General features: G+C 35.9%; 1 protein-coding gene across 1 annotated transcript; it reads right to left on the bottom strand.

The window, feature by feature from the left end:
- Positions 1 to 357: 357 nt before the first annotated feature.
- On the bottom strand, positions 358 to 23,181 carry LOC144449095 (glutathione S-transferase alpha-4-like). The gene is made up of 6 exons (XM_078139524.1): positions 22,983 to 23,181; positions 18,528 to 18,579; positions 17,187 to 17,319; positions 13,684 to 13,819; positions 9,038 to 9,169; positions 358 to 2,520 (listed from the first exon to the last, which is right to left on the bottom strand). The coding sequence occupies exons 1-6, from the start codon at positions 23,061 to 23,063 to the stop codon at positions 2,404 to 2,406; spliced, it is 651 nt and encodes a 216-aa protein (XP_077995650.1). The 5' UTR covers positions 23,064 to 23,181; the 3' UTR covers positions 358 to 2,403.
- Between the last annotated feature and the right edge of the window lie 446 nt (positions 23,182 to 23,627).

Genomic DNA, 23,627 nt, shown 5'->3' with positions numbered 1-23,627 from the left:
TGTCTCATGGGCTAGCCTCACAAATATCATGAATTATCATGATTATAGTGTGCGGAGAATGTGACATGAGTAAGTGGCGTTCTCTCGTGCAATGCATCTTGGAACCGGGAAGTTGACTGTTACATGTGTTATTAACATTATTATCAGTAGACACAGATACAGGAGAAATGAAGATGGCTTGAGGTTTCACTCACAACACTCAATGTTTTACACACAAACACACACACACACACACGCACGCATGGCTTGAGGTTTCACTCATGATACTCAGTTTTACACACACACATACGCGCACACAAACACACACACACACACACACACACACACATGGACACTTAAAAAAAAAACATTTTGACATTACTACAAGTTTTATTTGATGCTATGCACTTTTTGCCACACACAAAAAATCACATTACAGAGGAACAATTTGAAGAAGTTACATTCTATGACATTACATTACATGTTCTCATCATATCAGAGGTGTATTAGATAAAAATGACAAATTTACTTTTTAAGAACTTAAAAATCTTTCACATCACTGATGTATATGACAGCCTCTGAGTCCAATAACAAAAGTCTAGATTTTGATACTGTTCTCTTGATTACTTTAGTTTTTGTTCTACTTAATGATGTATATTCATGTTCAGTCATTATCAATTACTTGCTGAAAATCTCTCTATAGACAGTTGTTCAATTTATACATTTTATGAATCAGAAAAGGATGATATGTAACAATACTGGCTAAATAACACTGCTGGGAGTTACAACTGATTGAAACACAAGTGAGGTGTATTTCTTATGCTTACATTAGGAAACTTTAACAGAAAAGTCACTTTTATCAACCCTGCATTGCATAGCCTCTCGGACAAAGAGCTATGGAAACTGGCTGAGAAAAAGACACTGGTGTGAAGCATCATGGGAAATAAACAAATTTACAAGTTTCACAACTTTTGAAACCTTGCCCAAACAATGGTTAAGCTCCTTACTTTGTTCATTTCCCACAATGCCTTCTCCCAGTGTAAGAGGTCTTTTTTAAGCCAGATTTAAAATTCTTATAACTTTGTTCAAGAACGGTTGCAAGATACAGAATTAGTGAAAATAACTGTTCTATTCCCTTTAGCATGTAAGAGATGCAGCTAAGATAAAATTGGTCTCAGTCTTGTTCCCCTTTATAGATGTTAAACAGTACAGTGTTTTATAATGATCTAAAAGTTGGTAAAATCTATTTCGTATTTCCCAAGGGTTTTAACGGGCCCATCAAAATATAATTTAACATTAGGATATAAGTTTTACCATAACAGATTCTTTTCCCTTGCTCTTTTTGAGTTGTTTCAAAACCTTTAGATTTAGAGTGACATAGAATAACTACATTGCCTTCCCTTGCTCTCTTTGAGTTGTTTCAAAATCTTAGCAAAACTTCAGCTAAGAGTTGAATGACATTGAGCTTAGGTTAGTTTCTTTATTGAGTAACCAAGACTTCAATATCATAAATCTCAAAGAAACAAAGATTAATTTCAATAATCTGAAAATAACTGGGATCTACTGTAAACCTGGAAATAATCACTGAAGATTAATTTTCGCTTATTTCACAGGGAAAAAAATGCAAAAAATAAGTACTGTCTAAAATGCCTCCTTGTACATGAACACAACGTACCAATGTGGTAATTTGTAAAAATTAGCCTTTGAGAACTTGTTGACATCTGTGAAATTGCAAAATTTTCTAGTAGTAAAAGTATCCAGGTTCACAGTACCGGGGTATATTAAGCATTCTTACATGTTTTCTGACACTTCTGTTTAAGATAGGACATATATTACTTTGATTGTCTAATTGATTGAATTATCAGAACATTTTTTACTTGATTATTATACTCATAATTTGATATTATATTTGCGGTAAGGATTACTTTAACCGTACATTTATGAATGTTAAAGATTATTTCCATATTCAAATCTTTCAAATAGGTGATCTTAAAGAAGAAATGGATATAAAAATAAACATTTTTACCACAGCATACAGATGAGGCTAAAAGATAAATGGTTGCATTCCATTTGGGAAATGATTTCAGAAGAAACATTGCCCATTATTTGTTATTTTATGCCAAATTCATTTTAAATGAAGTTCTTCAAAACTGGGCATTCCAATAGGTTTACTATCAAATCAAAAATACATTCACATCATATCATGCCATATTGCTACAATGGAATAGCAAATGTAACAACATCATCAAATCTTGTTCCCAAAATACAATGACATACATTTTTTTTATCATTTCAAAAGAACCAGAAATATGCGTTCATATGGTATAGTTTGGAGAGATTCTGATAACTCTGTCCACAAGGCACATCCTACCTACAAATTATGTATAACAGTACTCTGTGTAATGTAAACCTGTGAACTTCAGTTTAGTAAAGCACACTCAGTGCATGTTTGACGTATTCGGGAGTGTTCTTCCCCTTCCTCTGTGGTCCTTCCATGAATTCCTTGATGCGTGGTAAGGCACCCACTTTTTCCTTAAATTCCTATAAATAATAAAGATGAATTGCATATATAAAAGCATATAACAATATCACAGACAACAAAAGCGTGGTTCCTTCTTTTATTTGCAAAAGTAAAAACAAAGTGTCTGCATTGAGGTTAGCAAACCTAATGTTGTATTCAAAAGGCAAAATCAAAAATCGGTTTGACAAGCAATTACAGACGCAAACTAAAACCGGTACCATTATTGTGACATGTTGATATAATGTAATCTATCAATGGATATCAACAATTCCATTCCCAGTACAGTCCATCTCTGATAGCTCATCACATGTAATTTTTCTACACAAAATTTCTAATCATGTGTGTACCATTCATGAAAAAATACCGCCAATGGTATTGTAGCACAACTGTACAGTTTTTAAAAATGTTTATCCATATGCTAGTCCATGCTAACAATAGGTGTTCATTTGCTGAATGACTATCAAGTTGCCTATCCAACCATGTTACTATCTTTGTGATATGTGCAATTTTTTGAATGTTTATTCATTTGTCTTTCAATTCCTGTTATCTTTGTAATACACGTCATTATTTGACTGTTGCTATGGGCGTGGTCTTGTTGCTAGGCAAATTTACATAAATTTTTTGAATGTTTATTCAATTGTCTACTAATCCCTGTTACCTTCACAATATACATGATCATTTGGCTGTTGCTAAGGGTGTGGTCTTGTTGCTAGGCACATTTGCATACATTTTTTGAATGTTTATTCAATTGTCTACTGATGCCTGTTGTTATCTTCGCATTATACGTAATCATTTGGTTGTTGCTATGGGCTTGGTCTTGTTGCTAGGCAAATTTTCATTCATTTTTGAATGTTTGTTCAATTGTCTATTAATCCCTGTCATTATCTTTGTGAAATACACAACCATTTGGCTGTTGCTATCGGCATGGTCTTGTTGCTAGGGATATTTGCATACATTTTTTGAAAGTTTACTCACTTGCCTACCAGATGTTGTTATTTGAGCAAAATATACTACCTTTCGGTTGTTGCTAAGGGCGTGGTCATGGTTGCTAGGGCCAATTGTGTCACAACTTTTTTGAAGAAAATCTGCAGAATAACTCTTCTAGAAACATCTCATCAAGTTTCAGTCTCATTTACCAAGTACTTTTTGAGATATAAATTTTGACCAAAATTCACATTTTTATACCTTATTTGCATATTACTGATGAGATCATTATATGCTTAATAAATCTTCATCTATACACCCACAGATGCATCCCTCTTAAATTTCACCCCAATCTGCTGAGTAGTTTTGGAATTATAGGTTTTTGACCAAAAAGACACATTTTAGCCCTAATTTGCATATTACAAGGGAATCATCATGTAATGAACAAATCTTAATTTACCCACATCTAAGAATGTCCCCATCAATTTCATGCCAATCTGCCCAGTAGTTTTGGAGTTTAAGTTTTTGGACCCAAAATCACATTGTTTGACCCAAAACCAACATCTCTGATGCAATCATTTTCATTTGAACAATATCCCAACTAGGTACCAGAAGTAACATGACCACCAAATATCAAAGCAATCGGTCCAGCAGTTTTTGATTTTAAGTTGTTTACACACACACACACACACACACACACACACACACACACACACACACACACACACACACACACACACACACACACAGACTGGCAGACAGACAGACATGCCTATAGCACTATTGAACCTTCAGTTCAGTTGTGCTAAAAATGGAACAAACTGAAAACACTGACCCTATCAATGACAATTGGCACATTAGCAACAGTATCATTTTCAATTTGTTCTGTCTTTGGTGTTTCCATGTAAATGGTCAAAAATATTTGTCTGCTTATTGTGTAAATGCATGAAAACGACTTACTGATTTTAACATTTTTGTTTGAAATCATCAACGTGCAAATGGGACCTAATCTACAATATATTGTAGTCCATCTAGATTGTTTGTGTCTCTCTTAATTTAAAATGGGCTTGTCAAAAACAAACTTTGTGACTTGTTGAAGAAGAAATTGAGTCATGATGGTGTAATTAGTCAGGGTGCCAAGGCTGAAAATTTTGAAAAAAAATTGCCCGGCTTGAAGTACAAATTTGGGCAGTATGTTTGGTTAGAGTAACATCTAGGCCTTCTGTAAACTGATGTCGTCACTCTGGATTCTCTTGCGCAAACTCACAGGAGACGGTTTCCATGGTAACATTGACATTATTTTAAGGATGCTAAAACATTAAACACATCATATCCCGTGCCCCAGAAATGGCATAATTACAATTAAAGTATGTTTATATATATATTTTAGGGGGCAGGGAACTCAACCATTACATGACCTTTTCGATTCAAGCTCAGGGTCATAGTCAAAATTCAAGTTCAACTTAATTTGTTGGACTTTGATCGAAACATTCATTGAAACTTTTCTGTATACTTCCGTCAGATATGAGTGGTAAAGCTGTAAGTCGGTCAGAAAATAGCCAAACATACAATCTTTCCTTAAATGTGAAAAAAGTATATATGAAGTTGTTTTGTACCAAAAAGCTGTTACCAAGGCAACTGCTGTCAATATCCCCAATTATACCAACGTGTTAATATACTAATCTGAAAGTGCTATTAACATGATGTAAATGTTTGTATATAGGGATTTGGGGACAAGCAATTCACTGATTACATGATTCTTTTGATCTAAGGTCAAGGTCATTGTTAAAAAATTCAAGGTCATCTTAATTTTTTGTAATTATTAAAATACCGTCGGAGTCTTTTCTATACCTAACATCACACATGATCTTTACAGATGAAAATCGCTCAGCAAATAGCAAATTATATAGTCTTTCAGGAAAAACACAGCAAAGGCATATACTGAGCTGCTTTTATGACAAACTTCTGTTACCAAGACAACTGGTAGCAAGATCACCAAAATATGAAGGTACTGAATATCGCAGGGTCCCGAAGTGCTAGATATGATGGAAGTGTCTATATATAGGTTTTAGGGGACGGGCAACACACTTATCACAAGGTCATTTCAATCCAAGGTCAAGGTCATAGTCTAATTACAAGGTCACCTCAATTTTTCACTTTTATCGAACACCCACATAAATTTTTTGCTATAAACTGCTGCAGACATCAGATAGCAAATTGTATAGTCTGTCATAAATTTTGTAACAAAGGCATATTTAGGGTCAGCTTGACGCCTGTACAACCAAGTACTATAAAGATAGCCACTCGTACTTTATTGACATCTAACAAAAAACCTACAGATCACACAGAAATGAAAGTTTTCCTACATTCCATACATATTGGCTAGAATTTGATATTGATCTTCATTTGATTGGTCAATTAGAAATATATAGGATTGGTTAGTAGAGATTGTTTAGACTTTAAGATTAACTAATTTGACGTAACTTGATTGGCTTTGTAAATTGCAGACAGGATCCTACATTTGACTCAAGCTCGGTGTATATTTCATTCCCGATACTTATTTACAAAAGTTTGTAACCAGGATTTAAATCGAGAATGATACAGAATTATGTAAAAAACTGAAAGTGGTGTATCTCAAGGTCTCAAAACTCTACTGGCAACTCACTGATACATACGTTTTTAGATAAAGGGTGATCATGTCGCATTTTGAGGCTTTACATATACTGTTGAAGGATTTTTCGACAATGCTTCTCCTGCTGTTGCTTCTAGATAGTATATGTGGTGTCCATATAGATTTTAGTCTATTAAAGGACGTTTTCATATTTTATATCTTACTACAGATATTTCAGATGGATTATGCATGAAAAATCATTCATCTTTCTGATTAGTTACATATTCAACATTTTTGTTGAGGACTTTTGTGTGGAAATGAATGCCAGCCCTTTACCAAGTGCTTTTATTTTATATTATATATTATGTCAGTATTTTCGTAATTCCTGGGTATTCATCTTTCACATCGACTGTCTTGGTAAACAAATACTGAACACCTTGTAAAGAAAGCACAACAGCGTTTTTATTTTCTGAGACGTTTAAAGAAATTTAGAATGAGTCATGGTTGTATTTTAGTCATTTTTTACCACACTGTCATAGAGAGTCTGGTTTAACAACATCACCTACGATGAGTTGTTGGACTTGAGAGAGCTGTCCAGACAGCACAGAGAATTATCGGTACAGAATCACCATCCTTACAATCAATCTATCAAATGATTCCAGATCCATTCATAAAGCTACATCCATCATCAAGGATTCCAGTCATCCGGCACATACATTTTTAGAACTGTTACCCTCAGATAGGCGGTATAGGAGTATAAAAACGAAATCAGAACATTTTAGAAATCTGCGATTTGTATTTTAAACCAGTCTTAGGACCTTTTACCATTTGTTTTAGTTTCATATTATTTGTATCTGCATTTGTATCTTTAGCATCATTTGTATTTTAAATTGTTTGATGTGTTACATCAATTTTATCTATTGCTTTTATATTTCACTTGCATTTGCTTTCCAATGTTTTATTCAATTATTGTTTTCTTTACAATCTTTAGTTTTCAATTTTATTTACCTCTTTTTGTGAGTGCACGTGGAAAGCCAATTTCTAATGCAATTTGAGCAATTGGCAATACAGTTATATATTATTCTATTGTATTATCATTATTAATTTTGTTTTGTTTTGTTCCACCAAGCAAATATCTTTGAATAATGTTGATAATTATGTCTGCTGTGTTTAGTATATTTCTTCCTTTGCAATAATAAGTTGTTTCTGAAATATGGTTTTCTCTTTATTTACCCATACTGGGTGATTAATTTCAAGTTTAGTTGTGATTCCTCTTCTACGTTGAATTTGTAGCCGTTTAAGCAACGATATCTGATAGGAGTCGTGATGTTTCTTCCTCAGCAGTAATATGTCAGGTTTGACTTTAATCTAATACGTAAAATACACGTAACCAATATGTAGTCCATCCCTCAAAACCAATGTAATGACAATTGCATCATACTCATAGCTCTTTCAGACACCAAGATATACAGCATTAAACTATTTGAGAATTATTCAAGATACCAAATCAGTTGATGAGGTAACATTACTTTGTTGACCCGGTAATTTCATTTGTGTAATTTCAAAGCAATGTCTAATATATTTTTGCCATTGTCTTTCTATTATGACCTTTTGGTAGCATATAACATTATCTTTAATTTTAACTATTGTAATAATTCGGTGATTTGTTGATTAAAAAGAATGAAAAATTAAGATGACCTTGAATTTGGACAATGACCTTGACCTTGGATAAAAAAGATCTTGCATTCAGTGAGTTGCCCATCCCCTAAAACCCATGTACAGACACTTCGGTCAAATCTATAGCACTTTGGGACTTGAGATCTTCAGTATTGTCATATTTTTCATAATTGCAGATCTTGATATCAGTTGTCTTGGTAACAGGATTTTGTAATAAAGCATCTTCAAATAGGCTTTTACTGTATTTTTCCTGAAAGACTATATCATTTGTTATATTTATGACTGATTTTCAGCAATAACAACTATGCCTGATGTTAATTATATAAAATTTTCTGCCAGAGTTTTAATAAAAATATAGAAAAAATAAGATGACCTTGAATTTTTATTATGACTTTGAATGTTGATCGGAAATGTCATATAATCAATGAGGTGCCTGTCTCCCATAACATATATACACATACTTTGATTATGATTACAGCACTTCTAGAGCCTGAGATATGACGTTTTTTAACGTTTAGCATCCTTCAAAATAATGTCACTGTTACCATGGAAACTGCCTCCTGTGAGTTTGCGTAAGAGAGTCTAGAGGGGCAACATCAGTTTTCTGAAGGCCTAGATATTACTCTAACCAAATATGGTATCAAAATTGTACTTTAAACCATGTAAAGTAACTCTTGTTTTAAGCCACTTTTTGGACCTTGGTGTCCTGACTAAATGGTTACAGTGCAGTGGTCAGCTTGGAATCTACAGGTTGCAGGTTCAAGCCCCACTGCTGCCATTTGTTTCTGAATGGCTAAAGTCCTACGGCAAGATTTGAACCATGACTGTGTCTCAATCAGCCCAGCTGTATAATTGGGGACCTGGTAGGATAGAGGTTGCAATGTCAATGCTTTAATCCTATGCACTTATAAAGGCTGCAATGGATTGTATGCTCCTCAGGGAGTTGAGTATTCAAGTGAGCATAATTTACATGATCACTAATATCGATGCCAGTGTGGGCAGATTTGAAAATGTATATTACCATCTTTGCTTTCTGAATGGATAATAGTAGATGGTTCAACTCTGAGATGGTTCAAACCTGAGATATTGGTTCAACTCTGAGATGGTTAAAGGAATAATTATGTATTAAATATTCATGCTATTTTTGTGTTGGCAATATTTTGCATGAAGAACCAGACATGTGCACATTTCCCAAAGTAGAAATCTTGAACTTTCACATCACACATACTCCTTTACATCAAAATCTATCCTCAAACAGCAACAAAATTGTTGTGTCATCAGACGCATTTTGTACTCCCTGATTTTAGCAATAAAGAAACCCATACCTGCACTTTGGGAAATTCTGTCAAAGAACCTGGAATGACCTCCTCGGTGTTGAGTAAAGCCTCAAACAAAGTCATATCAGCATAGGTTAGACAATCTCCAACCAAATACCCAGATGAACTGTTGGTCAACACCTGAAACAGAATGTAACAAGTTTTAACAGTTTTAATGGCAAGCAGTGTCATTTCCTACAATTCTTCAAAATTGATGACAACTTTTTTGTCTTTTATAGAGTGAATTAGATTCACCTCCTACAGGTGGAGCTTTATAGATGCTGACAATTATAGGGTAGCTGTGTTTTGTTTGAGAAAATATGGAGTATTTACATGTATGTACAATTTCTACAACAGCTCTTCAAGCTATATAGGTTACATGTAGACAGAGGTTCAATCACATGGCAAACTTATGAGAATTCATGACATATTTACTGCATAACTGAAAGTTTGAAAGCCCAGTTTGGATTTTAAAAAATCCACAAATGTGTATAAAGCTGATTATTGTATGTACAAGTAATTTTGGTCTGTGGTGTTTTACATTTTTGGTATCACGTTTCAGCGATATCAATGTTACTTGGTGCAAATTGGTTACCACATCAGATTTTGTCCTCGAGCCACCTAGGACCTATAACCACTACCGACTGAAGTACTACACAGTATTATTACGCATGGTAGTTAAAGTAAGAACAGTACAACCTCTTGGTCAGGCTACCTTATCGGCCTGCAGAAGGCATTTCAAGTCCTATTATTTCAACTTACTTCTTCTTTATACAGTGGGTAACAGCAATCAAGGTATGAGTTTAGTGATTTCTGTTCACACTTTGCCAACCCGAAGGGGTCACGTAAGAAACACTTTACAGTGTACTATTGCTGTGCCATGAAAAAACCTTACTCCCTTACTCTTTGTGGTGGGTGTCATTTATGTACATTCACTATTTAGGGGATGTCACAACTCTTTCGAAAAGCCATTCAATGCTGTTACAATTACACCCCTCTGGAACAGCTGGGCAAGTAAATGCTTGGATTACATGTGTAACAAAGAGGGGTATTTGATGAATGGTTGGAACTACTTTCGTGTTTTATTAACATTGATTACACACTTGTTGGAGGGTCTATGTATGAATTTGTAACTTTAGACCATGGAACAATAAACAAGTTTTTTTGACTTTACAAGGCATTGAAATTCTTCATAAGTGAAACTGCTCCGGTGCCTCATGTATGAACAGAATAAAATCTGACTGGAGATCTAGTCTCGATCCAAAAACACTTGATATGCTGATGCGAATATCCATAGATGGTCCTGCTCTTCATCTGTTTGAGCCAACCCAACCAACTGAACACTAGTTAACAAAGGACAGAGGTCAAGACAACCAACACTGATGGACATATTAAATGTAATATAATCATGAATAAATATTGTGGGCAAGTAGGTTTGCCCCCTTGGGCAAGTGGAAATTCTAATTCATTTAAGTAAGGTCAATCAAGGTGTCAGTTTCTTGATTTCTTTTCAAACATTTCATTACGCGATACCCAGCAATACTTTCGGTCATTTGATTTAAAACATAGAACAGTTGTTTTATTCTTCAAAAATCCATGAAAAATGCCTCATCCCTATTTATACTACAACCCTTGCTGACAGCACACATCTGTCTACAGAAGTAACCGACCAAACCACTGATCCCTGACACCAACCAAACCGATGATCCAGAACCTGACACCAACCAAACCGATGATCCAGAACCTGACACCAACCAAACCGATGATCCAGAACCTGACACCAACCAAACCGATAATCCAGAACCTGACACCAACCAAACCAATGATCCAGAACCTGACACCAACCAAACCAATGATCCAGAACCTGACACCAACCAAACCGATGATCCAGAACCTGACACCAACCAAACCGAGGATCCAGAACCTGCCACCAACCAAACCAATGATCCAAAACCTGACATCAACCAAACCAATGATCCAAAACCTGACATCAACCAAACCAATGATCCAGAACCATCTTCAGACAACGACAGTCATGGATATATATACAATATTAAGATAAACAAAACATCAAGCAAGACCTGGCGGTGTCGTGTACGCACTAATAAACTCATTCGCTGTCCCGCATCTGTGTTACAGCACGGACATTCATACATTGCTGGACTACATGGTCATAACCACCCAGGCCAACCCGGAATCGCAACGAGAACAACATTGAAGGTTAAGAGTGTAGCAAGAAATGAGTTATTCCGTTCAGCAGGAGACATAGTTGAAAAAATTATAGTTGAAGATGTTGGTCCAGACCAGCCATCTGACAGTCTTCCTACTACAACAAACCTTATCTGCACTGCAAATCGTCTGAGGCAACATTTACGACCAGAGGAACCACACGATTTGAATTTTGACATTGACTTAAGTTTCATCCCTCCGGGTTTTCTGCAGAAAGATGTTACTATTGAAGGAGCCCGTCATCTGATTTTCTATACATCGCAACAAGCAGAAGTCCTGAGCCAGTCGAAGTCTTGGTACGTTGATGCGACATTCAAAATAGTACACCAGCCATTTTACCAGATGTTGTCAATACATACATTCATGAAGGGTCCAGATGGGAACGTGACGCAAGTACCTCTGGTCTTTGCACTTATATCAAGGCGTGAGAAGAAAGACTACAAGAAGGTGTTAAAGGCAATTAAGAGACTGGTACCAAACCTAAGAGTAGAAAAGTTTGAAATGGACTTTGAAGTTGGTTTATGAAGGGCATTCAAGGCTGTTGCTTCCATTGGATGCAAGCTGTGTGGAGAAAGGTGTAATAGCTTGGTTTGCAAGTCTGAATGGAGCCACTCACAATTTCATTAAGTAGTTGATGGCATTACCTTTCCTCCCTGCAGAACACGTCGAAGATTCGTTTCAAGCTTTGGCAGAGAGGTCTACTCCTGACATACAACCTCTAATAAATTACATTGGAAATACATGGATTCACAGCAGTACCTGGCCACCTTCATCCTGGAGTGTCTTCATGAATCCAGTGCATACCAATAATGATGTGGAAGGGTGGCACAGAAGAATAAATAGCAATGCAAGTTGCAGTTATATCTATTAATTCCACTACTACATAAAGAAGCCAGTCTGACAGATCTGAACGTGAAGTGTGTAAGAGAGGGACAGCTACGTCGTTATCAGAGAAAATCCTGCAAGAGTTTGCAGGGAAGAATATTCAAGCTATGGGAGAAATACACAGAGAAGGAAATTACTACATCAAAGTTACTGTGGGCATGTAGTAAATTGAACGGACCTGTAGTGTAAACATCACCAACAACGATCTACTTGTCTTGCCTCATCTTGACAAGACCCAAACCCAAACCAATCGGCACTTTTCAGGGCCACCACATCCTCCAAAAAGAGATATACCATAACCAATGCACACATTATTTTCTAAATAAAGTAACTTCAGAAATAATCAATACCATACCATCTTGGCTGAGCAGAAACACACAAGTAAGTGAGTCTAAAACTACAGGTAAGCATCAATGTACATTGAATACTGTGATAAAAAAAACACACCAAACAATAATATCTTGTGAGGACCAATTGTAATGGTGTCAGAATTTTGGAGAGAGAGAGAGAGAGAGAGAGAGAGAGAGAGAGAGAGAGAGAGAGAGAGAGAGAGAGAGAGAGAGAGAGAGAGAGAGAGAGAGAGAGAGAGAGAGAGAGAGAGAGAGAGAGAGAGAGAGAGAGAAGAGAGAGAGAGAGAGAGAGAGAGAGAGAGAGAGAGAGAGAGAGAGAGAGAGAAGAGAGAGAGAGAAGAGAGATTGAGATTCACTTTCACTAGTTTGCACGTCGCGTCGATCGATCACCAGACATGAATTATATGTACAATGACCCTATATCAGTAACTTCAAGTTCTGGCCTAATTCCAGGATGATAATATTCAATTTTAGGATGATATACTATTTTCCGATGCAATCACCAGTTACAGTATTTTTTGAACATTTGCAAATACATAATAACATCATTATTTTGTATTATGGCCATCCTAGAATAGAATATTATCATCCTGGAATAGAATATTAGCTTACAAGTGACTGTGCCCTGTATACCCCTTATTTGATAGTATATATTCCAAGGCCAACTTGGGTTGGCACTTTTTGTATCACCTCATGTGACCTCGTGGATTGATTTAAAGGTACATGTATGTGAACAGGCTATATGCATACACGTTGTCTTTGAAATTGTAAGTGAAACACATGTATAACTACGCCAGGGAAGTACATAAGTAGTCATAAATACAGTACTGAGTCACAGACATTCCGCATCTGTTCTTTCTCACACCGACCAATTTCATAAACTTCTACGAAAATGACGGTGGAACTGACGTATTTCAATGGATGTGGACTCGGAGAGTCTGTCCAATTCATGCTCTAGCAGCTACAGGAACGAAGGTAACAATGCAATATATATATGTGCAACTTCAATAACTCTCTCGTTTTAACATGTATGGTGTATTACTATTAGCACAGGCACTTGTATCAATCTGGATGAATTTGAAAAAAATCTTTTTTTACTATAAAATTACAGAAATTCATATATATATGTAGAGAGAGAGTGATTGAAGAGCCTAATCATGAAGGTCAAAAAAAATAAAAAGCAATATTTACCTTTTCAAATATCGGTAAAAATCGAGGAAGATGTTGCTTTTTGATAGTTTCAATTAACTCATCTGTGTTTGGTACAAATCCAATGCCAAAGAACTTGGATAACAAATCCCTGGCGCCTTCATTGATCATATCAACTCTGAAAAACAATTGTGATTTAAAGATAAAAGCACCAATGGTGTTGTAGCAACTGTTGACAGTAAACTTTAATTTTCTGCAATGATTATGTGGTCTTGTTGCTAGACATATTCGCATACATTCTTTGAAGATTTATTCCCATGCCTACCCATCTAGGGTGTTATATTTGCAACATACACCATCATTTAATTGTTGCTATGAGCATGATCTTGTTGCTAGGCACATCTACATACAATTTTGCAATGTTTATTCATTTGCCTTTCCGTCACCAATGTTGCTTTGGCATTATAAATCATTGTTTACCTTTTGCTATGGGCATATCTTATTACCAAAATCACTTGCATCATCCACAAGACAGACAGACAGACAGACAGACAGACAGACATTTTACCTTGAACAAACCTTCAGTGTAACTAGTTGGACAGACAATGTTTCCAGCAACCTCAAGGAGAGATTAATCCAAGTGCCATTCACATACACTTGTTACATTATGTTAAGTACCCATGAAAATTTAATGGTTTAATGAGATCAATAAAATAATAATTTTTGTACACTCCTTTCTGCCTAAATATTCCTGACAGACATTTCACCAAAAAATCATGTTTTTAGCCCTAATTTGCATATCACTAATGGGATCATTGTGTAATTAATATCACTTGAGTTGTACATACCTGAAACAGCACTGTGAAATACCCATTTAGAATGGGTATACTACAGTCATTTAAAGATGATTCAAAATGCTCACATTCACTATTGCTATTTTGCTAGACGACATGTTTGTGAAATGTATACTGATTTCAAAACTTTAAAAAGCGTCTGCAAACACCTTAAAATGACCTTTTTTCAGTCAGTTCCCTTCGGATTTACTTCGAGTGTTTTCGGGTATTTCCGGTCCCACCTAGACCATGGGATTTTATGACGTCATAAGGAGACATGGTTAGCATGTAGCCTATGACGAGCGTAGTCAATAGGTGAATAAAACTCAACAGCATTGTGAAAAAATACATTGCTGGTGGTTGTAATAGACATCAGTAAACAAAAACTACACTCTACATGTCTTATTAACCAACATTTACCGATATTTACTCACACTTCCTGACTAATTGTCAGTGTCTGTGGGTATAAATGCTAAAATATTATGTCCCCATATTATGGCAAAATAAATCAAAACGGCTAGACTAGATATACATAAACACTTGTAATGTCGGGTGTTTCACATTCAATGACTTTTATTTATCTGATTTTTTATCATTTGCTTAGAAGAAGCATTACAATGCCGTCGTGATGCGTTGAGGGCCGGGGTCAACGGCATCCGAGGAAGGCATATTTTAGCCTACTATACTCGTACTTGCGTCACCTTTTATTTCATCTCCAATAAATATACTAGGTATTAGAATACCCATGGGAAACTTCAAGAAAACGTATCAGGACATGCAGTACCACAATATATTTGTTGGTCCCATAATACACTTATTGATTCGATTTGCTCCAAGCATGTGGAATCACGCTCCGAGTCATTGCATGTAAATGGAACTGTGGCCGACCTAATTTTGTTGTCCATATATAAAATGAGAGTGACCTGTAAATGTTTCTCAGTTTTCGTTGTGGTCTTGTATTGTCACATGTTTGGCTTGTGAACGCAAGTTTACATATACTATTTTCTGCCAGGGCTGTCTAGGGCCTAGGGCGCGATACTCTAGTCCGAGTCTGAGACCCATGTAAAACCTCAGAAACTCGCAGTCGGACTGAACAGAAGTAGGGCTCATCAACGTGTTGGGGACTCGAATTATTGCGTGTTTTTATCACAGTGTGTGATTATTATATATTTGATTATCGGTAGGTGGGTAGTGTTGTCAAGTTTTGTTTCGCTGGCAGTCACCGCGGTCGCAGCAGTATATATACGTAGGATAGTTACGGGAGTTCCGCCGATCAAAGCTGAAGTGGGTGTATGTACGTATGGACTCGGAGAGCACATTCGGGTTGAATTTATCCACATGTGTTGAAATAATCCATATTTATTATTTAGATATATTGCAAAAGTCGTACAGAAATAATGTCTCTAACGTCAAACCAAACACTGAGAAATTGGACTGAAGCGAACGTGTCTAATATCTAGTTACAGACTTTCTCTGATAACCATGTGCTGGGGTCACGACCTTGATTGCCGACGTCAATATTGTCCAATCATATATCATGAACACATCGCGATATTTGATTTGTTGGTTTCCTAAACTGTATACTTCGAATACCATGATTCGTTACAAAATTCTTCTAATGAATATTAAATAGGCTTGTTGTATGAAGTGATATTGCAAAAAGGGAAACCATACAAGTTTTCTTCCAGACGAGTTGCTAAAGTCATATAAATGACAACACGAAACTCACGAAATTTTGTAATTCTTTACAATTCTTGTTGCTGATAATATGGGTATTCTAATAGCTAGTATATCTATTCGAGATGAAATGTGTTTACTTTGTATGTGCCATTCAAAAGGCGACATCAGCGAGTACGAGTATAGTAGGCTAAAATATGCCGTCAACGCATCATGCATGTCGATGGTATTGTGATGCTTCTTATCGGCAAATAATAAAAAATCAGATAAATAAAAGTCACTGAATGTGAAACACGCGACATTACAAGTGTTTATGTGTATCTAGTCTAGCCATTTTGATTTATTTTGCCATAATATGGGGACATAATATTTTAGCATTTATACTCACAGACACTGACAATTAGTCAGGAAGTGTGAGTAAATATCAGTAAATGTTGGTTAATAAGACATGTAGACTGTAGTTTTTGTTTACTGATGTCTATTACAACCACCAACAATGTATTTTTTCACAATGCTGTTGAGTTTTATTCACATAGTCACTACGCTCGTCATAGGCTACGTGCTAACCATGTCTCCTTATGACGTCATAAAATCCTGTGGTCTAGGTGGGACCGGAAATACCCAAAAACTCTTGAAGTAAATCCGAAGGGAACTGACTGAAAAAAGGTCATTTTAAGGTGTTTGCAGACGCTTTTTTTAAGTTTTAAAACCAGTATACATTTCACAAACATGTCGTCTAGCAAAATAGCAATAGTGAATGTGAGCATTTTGAATCACCTTTAAACTTAGTCTGATGTTTGAAGTGTTTTCAGCTGTACTTTCTCTCACCACAGCCACAGAGAACATCACAATCATCCATACATATACCTCAAGTATAACACACAGGCACGCACACATCTTTGGAATATCTCATATCAAACAACTCCAGTTTCAGAATAAATCATTTAACTTACCTATATAGATATTTCCTCATGTCTGGTTGATTACAAGGTCAAAATATCTTTCACTGACAAACAAACAAACAAACAAACAAACCTTCCTTTCTCTTCTGGTGTTTTTCCATCCATCCCATGTTTTCTGGCCAGATAGCGACAGATGGCTTGACTTTGAACCAACTGCAAACCGTCAATTGTCAGCAAAGGCACTTGCATGAACATGAGACATCCATCTGAAAGATTTGGATAATTGAGTGAACTAGTATACTATTTCTTGTATGTATTTCACTGATACCATGGCACATTATGACAGCATGTATGTCCTTAGATGGATAGATTCATCGCTGGCGGTGCTCCTCTCAATTATCCACTTATAAATATGTACTTACAAGACAGCTCAATTGGTAACAAAAACTTCAAAAGCTTCTAGAGGGACACCCCCTAGGACCTCCATAAGAGGTAGACATGTTCCAGTCTCAAATCAAAGTTCTTCCCTCCACCTCTTACAGTCAAGATGCTATGAAACTTTATTTTAAAAATGTTTCAACCATATGTAGTTGAAACTTTATTCACAGGGGTCAGTGACAGTGATCATTTTACAACAAAACAGGTGGGATATGGTCTCATCTACAAGTATATCAATAATTATGAAATATAGAATTTTAATTTACATGAATGTATGGTCAGTAACTTGACCACAGAATTAGGGAAAATTGGTATAAAACACATGTTTTTGGTCAAAAAATGTGAAATTTAGTTTTTTGGTAAATACAAGGGTTACAATTGGAAATTAGCTGTAAAAATTAAGACAGATAGTATGGGTGTTGAGTAAAATATTTATCATAAAATCAACAAGTACTGTCAGTCGATGTTTATAGTAAATACAAACAAATTTGCATATATCATATATACAAATACAGCATACATTTTTAGCGCTAATTAGCATATCATTGATGGAATCATCATATCATGATGAATTCTTAATCTAAACACCCCTATGAATGTTCCCACCAAATGTCAGACCAATCTGCCCTGTAGTTTTTGAGTTTAAGTTTTTTGACCAAAAATCAATTTTTTTTACCCAAATCACACATAGGTCGTAAGATCATTTTGATTTGAACAATTTCTCAACTAGATACCCAAGGTAATACCCCAACCAAATATCATGTCAATCGGTCCACTGGTTTTTGATCACACACACACACACGCATGCACGCACGCACAGACAGACAGACAGACAGACAGACAGACAGACAGACAGACAGACACACACACACACACACAGACACTTTGCCATGCCTATAACACTACTGAACCTTATCAGTTCAGTAGTGCTAAAAACCATAAAAATGAAAAATGCATATGATTGATTGATTGATTGATTTGTTAAGTTGGAATCTCTTGAAATAATGTAAATCATATGAACCAAAATTTGACTTACCCTCTCTTAACTTGGTCATCTGTGCTTTATCTTTTAAAAACGTCTCTGTAAACTGAAAAAAAAGGTACTTTTTATAATACACACTGATGTGAGAACTCTTGATTACAAGTATTTATACATGGTCCCATCAATTCAATTCAATTCAAAACCTTTGTAATGGAAAATTTTCTTTTGGCATCTCAGAAATCCCTATACAAATAAAACGCCATCACAAACAACACACATCCAAACAGACAAATCTCAGAAATCCCTATACAAATAAAACGCCATCACAAACAACACACATCCAAACAGACAAATGTACAATAGTACATGTACTACGTAGATCTACAAAAAAAAAATCTTTAATCTGTTACCATGGTTTCCACCTTAGCAAAATTCTTTAATTTGTTACCATGGTTTCCACCTTAAGAAAAAATCTTAATCTGTTACCATGGTGTCTATTTTAGCAAAAATCTTTAATTTGTTACATGGTTCCCACCTTAGCAAAAATCTTTAATTTGTTACCATGGTTTCCACCTTAGCAAAAATCTTTAATCAGTTACCATGGTTTCCACCTTAGCAAAAATCTTTTATCTGTTAACAAAAATGGTCACATAGGGAAAATAAGGCCAAACATATTGCAGATTGATGCAACTCGTATATTACAAGGTACAATAAATATTTCAGTAAGTTTGGTGACACATGATGTAACAGACACCACCATTGTGTCAATACCTGATACCTTCTGGCTGTAACAAGTATACTATAAGGTAAAGACATGACGTAGTTTGATGAAATACAAGACTTTAAAACAGACACTTGATTGTCATAGACTACAAAAGACGTCAGACAGACACTAAGTCTTACATCAGGTGGTAGTATGATACTGTAAATGTTCTTAAAGTTTTACTAGGGTGAAATAAGTGTTTACTACCATAAATGCAGTAAGGAAAAGCAAAGAAAATGGTTGTTTGGCATTTAATGTGATATGCGTCTTACCAAGGAATATAACTGTTTTGTGTTTTCTGCAATATGTCTTTATTGACAAAATAAAATACTTGTTTTGTTTGATATATATGTATTTTCTGTAAAAAGAGAAGTGGTTATGGCCATTTTGATAGAAAAGTTCTGAGGAGTCATGTCAATATTCTACCGGTAATTCTATGTTGACATTTTCTGCGATCACTAACGTACAAAAATGTATCTCTCCATGTCTAGTCAAATGCACAAATTCTACCAAAAATCTAGCTAAACCTCCTATTGGGTGAAACGATGAACAGTGCATGTCAGTATTAATCCATGATAACAAACTGACAAGGTGGTTATGTGATTCGACCTCCATGCTCCAAATAATGTTCACTATACTTACTCTAACTCCAGTCTAAAAGTAAATCACATGGGGACACAATAAATAATGTAATCACGTTTATCAATGCTCCAATAACATTAAACTCACTTTCCAGGGTAAGAAAGGAATTCTGTACTGGAGAAATCCATTTGACTATATGGGAGAGATAATTGCAGTGACCATAGCACGTATAGTAAACCAGACAAGTCAATTGATTGCTACGTGTACTTCATTTACATTGTTATTATTATTATTATTATTATTATTATTATTTTATTGTTTCAATTCTTAAACAAACACGCTACACTATGTTTCAGCACATTGTACAACAAACTAACAACTAAAAATGAAATATAATACAACAGTTATGAAAACACGGAAAAAAAACACCAATAAAATGTCTCAGACAAAATAGCACAAATGAGAAATAAAATTGGTCAAAACTTCTTTCAAATACGAAGGATAAAATTTCAGAGGACAGCTGGCAGATTAAAACAAATTACATCATGGTGTCATCACTTTTGTTCCAGCATAAGTTATGGTTTTTTTGCAGCTTTGTTTATAGAAAGGTACACCATAAACTTGGGATTAACACCGAGAGAAGACATGGTAGAGATGATTGTATACTATTTATAGAGGGAAATAAACAGGTATTTGGGGGGATGAGTAGGATAAATGAGAAATTCTTATCTTGGAGACTTGCACTGATTGAGACAGGATGAAGCATATTATGTTGAAATTGTGGGGCTATTGATAACTAGATTTTACTGTAGACAATCTTGTACAGATGTAGGGTGTCATCCCCTGGCATAATGTAGCCATATCACTAATTAAGTCAGGGCTCAAAATTAACTGTTTTCTTTGGTAGTCCTAGTGGGTAGACTGTAAGATACATTGTGACATTCCGCCCTCACAGGCCTCCTCTCACCCAATGTGGGAGAAGTTGGCCGATGTGTAAAGGCGCCCTGTCACGGTGTACTTTACAGACTATCCCAGTGGGCTACCAGTTTCAGAAATTGGTAGCCCAAGGATTGTGACCTATAGTCCGATATTCCTGAACTGAAAACATATTCCTCTATTGGAAAAATGTATATTATTAAAATACTTTTATGTTCGTAAATCTTCCATTCTCATAACATAATCAGTGGCAGCCTGAGTGGGCTACCAGCTGCAAACTATATGGTAACCCCATGACTAGAATTGGTAGTCTGTGGGCATGGGACTACTGTTAATGTTGAGTCCTGTAAAGTGAATAATAAAAGTCAAAACCAAAAGAGGATATGAGTGACAAAAAATCTCCACTGTATCATGTACCAAGGTAACACAATTACAGTATGTTGTTACAAAGATTTTCCTATTACTGGTGGATGGTCTAGATTTAATTTCACGGGGACATAGATCTGTCCTTGTTTCTGGTAAATGTCATAAGCTCCAACAAGAAAAAGTCACTGGTTACATAAGTGTATCAATCATGAGGACAAATTGACAATACACAAACAAGTTATTCTTTCAATTTACTTCTGGTCATGTTGCAAGTCACACAAACAGTGAGTTGGCAAAAATTTAAAATACACAATTTCATTTCTTCCAAGAATCAGGGATATTACAGAGCACAATTAATGTGATTTCATTGTTTCTAAGAAAGACATGTTTAGATAACTAAGAGAGATCTTTCAAGTGCTGGTAAAATTTAACTCACAGTTGGCATAAATACAGGATTTCCTTTCTTCTAAGAATCAAGGGTGTTACGTATACAGCATCATTTCCTTGAAAGAATGTGTGCACATTCTACATCCCAGTGATAAATCAGGATGACCTAATCCATTCAGATTTCCTGATTTCTTGGATTACGTATATAATGCTCTATTGAAATCTTTCTCGGTAAGACAATTTGGACATCTGGTAATTTTTTAGTCACCCTCCTCTGTACATTCTCAATTGTTTCAATTTGCTTCATCTAGAATGGACACCAAACTTGATTTGCATACTCAAGATGAGGCTTGCCCAAACCCCCTGTAGAGTAGCTTAAAAATTCTTGGGTCCAAATATTCCATCGTTCGTTTTACATTATAATACCCATGACCTTATAATTATTTGCATTTGAGACCTTTTCAGATGTGATCGTCAAGGGACAACTTATTTTCAATAACTACCCTTACATCTTTTATTACTCTTTTATAGCCATGATTTGCATAACAAAACAAGGTGTGTATTGTCACACACCAAATAGAGAGTGAGGTTCATCTACTGCCTGCAGGTTAAGGACACAGGTACAAGTGGCCAGTGCTGGTAGTATGGGCGTTGGCAATAATGTCAACCCAAAATATCATTTTACACCAATTTCAACACACAATCAACACCCCATATATTAAGAACATGCATGACTTGGCAAAAGCTATGTATAATATATATATATAAAAACACACATTTCAGGGGGTGTTAACCTGGGACTCCATTATAGACTTCAGCTCTGACAAACAGTAAACAGGAGTTAGGCAACAAACATACACACACCATAGGGTAGCAGGTACGCCTAGCCTGTAGCCATAATAAGGGGGACGTCTCCCCCTCCCAGTGATCATTTCAAATATGCGCTCCGAAAACTGACGTGCCTTCGTCGTCCCCCGAGCCCTCTCAGGGATAAGAGGGGTCATGGCATGACATGACATGTTTAAGTTGTAAGACTCGAGAGTACTCGTAGCGGCATATTCCAGGCCTACGAGGTAGTCTTAGTCTATGGATGTACGTATTATGTAATTTCGTACGAACTCTTGTATTCAACGACAAGCTAACTTACGTAATTCGAATAATTAAATCGATGTCGTGCGATGTGAATGCAAATTTCGAGAGTGGAGAAGATCCACTATCTATGAAGTACATGATGCAAATTGCAATACATAACGGTCTCAACCTATGCATATACGCACAGGCACTTGAATCAATCTATATGGATTTTTTTGAATTTTTTTTTGAATTTTGCATTTAAAATAAGAATTTTGTCATATTCATGCAGATTGATTCAAGCCTCAAGTGCCTGTACTATACTTCGAGTAAATGGTAGCCGAGACTACATCTACATTTACAGTACAGTCGAGTCAGTCGTACATGATATATTGCATTGTTACCTTCGTTCCTGTAGCTGCTAGCATGAATCGGACAGACTCTCCAAGTCCACGTCCATTGAAATACGTCAGTTCCACCGTCATTTTCGTAGAAGTTTATGAAGTCTGTCGGTACGGTGTGAGAAAGAACAGATGCTGGATGTCTGCGACTCAGTACTGTAAATGACTACTTATGTACTTCCCCGGCGTAGTTATACATGTGTTTCACTTACATCAAAGACAACGTGTATGCATATACTATTCACGTACATGTGGCTATACATATCAATCCACGAGGTCACATGAGGTGATATAAAAAGTGCCAACCCAAGTTGGCCTTGAAATAAGATATTCAATCAAATAAGGGGTATACAGCGCACAGTCACTTGTAAGCTAATATTCTATTCCAGGATGATAATATTCTATTCTAGGAGGACCATAATGCAAACTAATGACGTTATTAGGTATTTGCAAATGTTCAAAAAATAATGTAACTGGTGATTGCATTGGAAAATACTATATCATCCTAAAATTGAATATTATCATCCTGGAATTAGCCCACAAGTGATTGATATAGGGTCATTGTACATATAATTCATGTCTGGAGTTCGATCGCCGAGTGAAAGTGAAAGTGAAAGGGCTCTCTCTCTCTCTCTCTCTCTCTCTCTC

Source organism: Glandiceps talaboti, chromosome 18 (genome assembly GCF_964340395.1).
Source record: "Glandiceps talaboti chromosome 18, keGlaTala1.1, whole genome shotgun sequence".
NCBI lineage: Eukaryota > Metazoa > Hemichordata > Enteropneusta > Spengelidae > Glandiceps > Glandiceps talaboti.
The sequence above is the reverse complement of the archived record's forward strand: the minus strand, read 5'-3'. Positions and strand labels throughout refer to the sequence as shown.

Excerpts from the sequence above, each read along its gene's own strand:
- LOC144449095 (XM_078139524.1), bottom strand. The coding sequence starts at position 23,063 with ATGACGGTGGAACTGACGTATTTCAATGGACGTGGACTTGGAGAGTCT. Across the intron at positions 9,170-13,683 it reads TTTTACCGATATTTGAAAAG|GTGTTGACCAACAGTTCATC; the intron begins GTAAATATTGCT and ends ATTCTGTTTCAG. Across the intron at positions 2,521-9,037 it reads CAGAATTTCCCAAAGTGCAG|GAATTTAAGGAAAAAGTGGG; the intron begins GTATGGGTTTCT and ends TATTATTTATAG.